General features: G+C 43.0%; 1 protein-coding gene across 1 annotated transcript in view; it reads left to right on the top strand.

Annotated features, from left to right (window-relative positions):
* The window catches only part of ERCC6 (ERCC excision repair 6, chromatin remodeling factor), an 83,455-nt gene that overhangs the window by 76,190 nt on the left and 2,723 nt on the right, over positions 1–4,542 (top strand). The window contains exons 17-19 of the mRNA XM_003801659.3: positions 1,783–1,928; positions 2,014–2,715; positions 4,060–4,264. Coding sequence (XP_003801707.1) covers positions 1,783–1,928; positions 2,014–2,715; positions 4,060–4,264 — 1,053 coding nt within the window. The remainder of the gene's footprint in view (positions 1–1,782; positions 1,929–2,013; positions 2,716–4,059; positions 4,265–4,542) is intronic.

Raw genomic sequence — 4,542 nt, 5'->3', positions numbered from 1 at the left:
AAAAAAAAAAAAAAAAACTTAGATGGCTTAGTATGTGTTTTTAAGAATTGTCTTTGAACCTGATAATTCTTGTGTGTTGTTTTGCTTTAAGGATCACTTATGTGTAACTTCATATTATCCTTTGGGTTATCCATATTATCCATATTATCCTTCATATTATCCTTTGAGAGACATATTCCATATACTCTCATGTGCCACTTTTAGAAAAATTTTTAAGAGTGACAAAGTCAAATGCTACTTACCATACTGGACTTTAATTACACACCACGCAGGTGTGATCATGTGGGTGTCTTGGTGGTCTTTGACTTGGATGCCCCTTGGAGGTTGATGGGACACCCATTTCTTCCTCTGTCTTTCTGTATAATGGCTAGGGGATTTTAGGTGGTAGTAACTTCAGCAGTAGAGGCAAGGCACTGCCAGCTTCTCTTCCTCCCCAGTCATGTCATGGCTTCTTCAGGAAGCTCCCTGCTCTGCACCATGCACTAGGTCACTCCTAGAATATTACGAGTTCTTCAAAGACCTGTTGTGAGAGAGCAGGAGAGGAGTTGAATCCTGTGAGAAGAGAGCTTCCTCTTAGAGATACAGGCTTTAGCTTGGAGAATAAAGACAATGACACAGGAAAAGTGACTCCCAATGCTGGGAGCCACTTGAACTCCAAGTGAGTACTTGGCTTTGCTCAAAAGCATTCAGGAACAAGCCAACAGTATAAAGTAAAAATGAGGTTTATTCAGAAACTATAGAAAGTCTACTCCAGAGACAGAGTGGAGACTGGCTGTCCCTGCAGAAGAGAACCAGTCCCCTGGTTCCTGTTGTCTTTCTGCTTATTTAGTGGGCTAAACGAGAGGAGGAATAGTCATGGAAGGGGCACTATTCCTCCACCATCTTGGTTCTAACTAGTTGGAACTTGCCTTGTCTCCATTCTGTTTTGATCAGGACAATTTGAAATTTCATCTTGAGACTTTACCTGCGGCAGTGCTATACCCAAAGCAGCGCCTGTCGCTTCCCTGTCTCAACAGGGAGGGGACAGTGTTGCCTTGTGGAGATACCTGTATGAGAGTGATGATGGTGGTGTCAGCAGAGTGGACCAGCAGGTGGGAGATAGAGGGGACTGGTTAGAGTGAAAATATTGCAAATATGACGTCAGGGAGCTTTCTGAGCTCTACCACAAGCAGGGAAGGGCAGGGGATGGCACTCTTGGTCTAAGAGTCAGGGAGGCTGCGAGTCATATGAATATGTGCGAAAAGGTATTTCTTGAAATGTGATGGGTTTCAGAGATTCAAAAAGCTTACTGGATGTATATAATAAGGTATTATTTCTTTCTTTTTTTATTTTAAGAGACAGAGTCTCACTTTGTTGCCCTTGGTAGAGTGCTATGACGTCACAGCTCACAGCAACCTCCAGCTCTTGGGCTTAAGCAATTCTCTTGCCTCAGCCTCCCAAGTAGGGGCCCACCACAATGCCTGGCTATTTTTTCGTTGCAGTTTGGCCAGGGCTGGGTTTGAACCCTCCACCCTCGGTATATGAGGCTAGCACCCTACTCACGGAGCTACAGGTGCTGCCCAATAAGATATTATTTCTAATTTAAGTTTTGTAACATGCAAGACCATCTGATGTGTTATATACTTCCCACATTGTAATTTTCCAAGGCTGAAAGTTTGGGGGCTTATTTAGCCTTCTGTGCAGGTGCTCTCATATTTATCTGATATTGTTTTACAACTTGAATTTTGAATTTTCACGTCCGCTGAACATTGTCCTACACCAGTTTAATTTTTATCATTTTAGACAAATCTTCAAGCAGTTTTTGACAAACAGAGTGCTGAAAGATCCAAAACAGAGACGGTTTTTCAAGTCCAATGATCTTTATGAGCTATTTTCTCTGACTAGTCCGGATACATCCCAGAGCACTGAAACAAGTGCTATTTTTGCAGGTATTACATAAAATCATTTAATTGGAACTAATCAATAATATAAGAGTATGTAATATAATATTAACTGTGTTATTCCTCTTTACAGGAACTGGTTCAGATGTTCAGACACCCAAACGGCATTTAAAAAGAAGAAATCAACCAGCCTTTGGAACAGACTGTGATGTTCCAAAATGCGAAAAGTTCCCTCATTCGCACACATCTGCAAATGATGCTCCATCATCTGAAGAGAAACCTAAGAGCGTAGAAGCCGAAGTAAATGCAGTGACTTCTAATCAAGGAGATCTTTTAAAAGATGACCCTCACGTGAGCAGCAGTGTAACTAGCAGCAGTAGGCTTGGAGAAGAGGCAAACACAGTGTCTAGACCAGAGGAGTCATCAGCGACTAGTGGAAATGGGGAATGTTCAGATTCTTTAAGGATCGGTGACATATCCAGGCCATCTGGTGAAAAAAGCCTTGATGAACAGCAGGATCTTTCTACTAAAAGAGGAAGTAGCCAGGTTCACACAGAGCCTCTTTGTGAGAATGAACAAATGGAAAATAGTTTTTATAAGCATAAGTCAAAAACAAAACATCAGGGCATGGCAGAAGAAGGGACTCTGGAGAAACATGTGGGACAGAAGCAAAAGCCTAAGAACTCTAAGCATCGCCGAGACGCCAGGTTTGAAGGAACTCGAATTCCACACCTGGTGAAGAAAAGGCGGTACCAGAAGCAAGAAAATGACAAGAGTGAGGCCAAGGAACAAAGCAACGATGATTATGTTTTGGAAAAGCTTTTCAAAAAATCAGGTAATCCTTGTGCTGCATTTCCACAGGGTGCTAGCAACAGAAATAAGGAGGCCGTTTCTAGTAGTAGCCTTTCACTGACAGTGCACAGTGGGGGTCACCCAGCAGTGCTTTTCTTCCGAACTCAGATTGGAAATGTATTGGCCTGAAGACTTTCACTTTCTTGATGTTATCCTGTGAGCAAAATACTTCCTTTTTTTTTTGAGACAGAGCCTCAAGCTGTGGCCCTGGGTAGAGTGCCATGGCATCACAGCTCACAGCAACCTCCAACTCTTGGGCTTAAGCGACTCTCATGCCTCAGCTCCCCAAGTAGCTCGGACTATAGACACCCACCACCACACCAGGCCATTTTTTGGTTGTAGTTGTCATTGTTTGGCAGGCCTGGGCTGGGCTCCAACCTACCACCTTTGGTGTACGTGGCTGGCACCCTAGCCGCTGAGCTATAGGCGCCGAGCCAACAAAATTGTTTTTAATGCTATTAAGGTAAATCTCTGTTTTTTGGTCTTGTGTCATTTGTGTTCTTATTGCCATACCCAAGAATGCTTTGCATGACTAAGGACATGTGTGTTTTCTTCTAACTTTTAGTAGTTGTAGCTCTTACATTTAGATTTTGATCCTTTTAGGGTTAATGTTTGTGTTTGGTGTGAGGAAAATAATAGTACTTGACTTATAGCCACTTACAGGAGGGGTGCAGTGCTTTAAAGAGATGTGCTCCACCTGAATACCAATAGGCACTTTCTTTATGTGTGGTATTGACCTGGTTTTTCCAACCACAGGAGGTTAAAGTGACAGATCATGGGGGAGAGAGAGAGGAGTATGGCTAGAGGCAGGCATCCTAGAAGAAAAGCAGACGGCTAACTTATTAAGGGAGAAAACTTCGGAGTAGGTGCAACAGTTGCTCAAGACCACGGAGGATTCGGATTTGCCACTGACACTACATTAAATGTATCCCAGTGATTTGGGGGTGTAGGATTTTCATGGTTATTATTTTTTAGAAATTCTAGCATTTTCATTTATATTTTTCCCTTTACAAAAAAGTTTATTGAGAGAAGGTTTTTGCATCCTTTCCATGTAGCAAGAAAGAGGTTAAATGTTAAAGTTCTGATTAAAACATTGTGCGTCAGTTACTTTTAAATAGGGATAAGTGGCTATTTCTGCCTCAGGGTAGTTGTGAGTGTAACTAGAAATGGCATTTGTCAAATTTCTGAGCCATAGCATCCCCTTGGTAAAAAGCACCTAAAAATGTTTATTATTTTCCAACTATCATAGCACTAGATCATATAGAGGAGAAAAGTACCTTGTGTGCAGACTGAGCTGTCACTTGGCCGTTTCCTTTGTTGTCATTAGTTGGTGTGCACAGTGTCATGAAGCACGATGCCATCATGGATGGAGCTAGCCCAGACTACGTGCTGGTGGAAGCAGAAGCCAACCGGGTGGCCCAGGATGCCTTGAAAGCACTGAGGCTCTCTCGTCAGCAGTGTCTGGGAGCCGTGTCTGGTGTCCCCACCTGGACTGGCCACAGGGGAAGTTCTGGCGCACCAGCAGGAATAAAGTAAGGGATTATTGCCCACAATGCTTGTGACAGTCAGGGCTGGCATGGATGCTAATACTCTGTTGTACCTGCAGTAATAGAAAATCCCGTGGGGAGAGATTGTGTCAGCCAGACCTGGGTGACTTGGGGAAATGCTATATAAGGCTGCCTTCTTCCTCTCTTTTATCTCCTTTTTTCTAAAGGGACTTTTCATGGGAAGGAGAAGTTATCAGTTTTGTTTGAGAGTGTCATTAAAAATAGTAAAAGAGGCTCGGCGCCTATAGCTCAACCGGCTAAGG

The sequence above is a fragment of the Otolemur garnettii genome, unplaced genomic scaffold (assembly GCF_000181295.1).
Source record: "Otolemur garnettii isolate 467f Iridium unplaced genomic scaffold, OtoGar3 scaffold00217, whole genome shotgun sequence".
Taxonomy (NCBI): Eukaryota; Metazoa; Chordata; class Mammalia; order Primates; family Galagidae; genus Otolemur; species Otolemur garnettii.
This window is presented reverse-complemented; position numbering and strand designations above follow the sequence as displayed.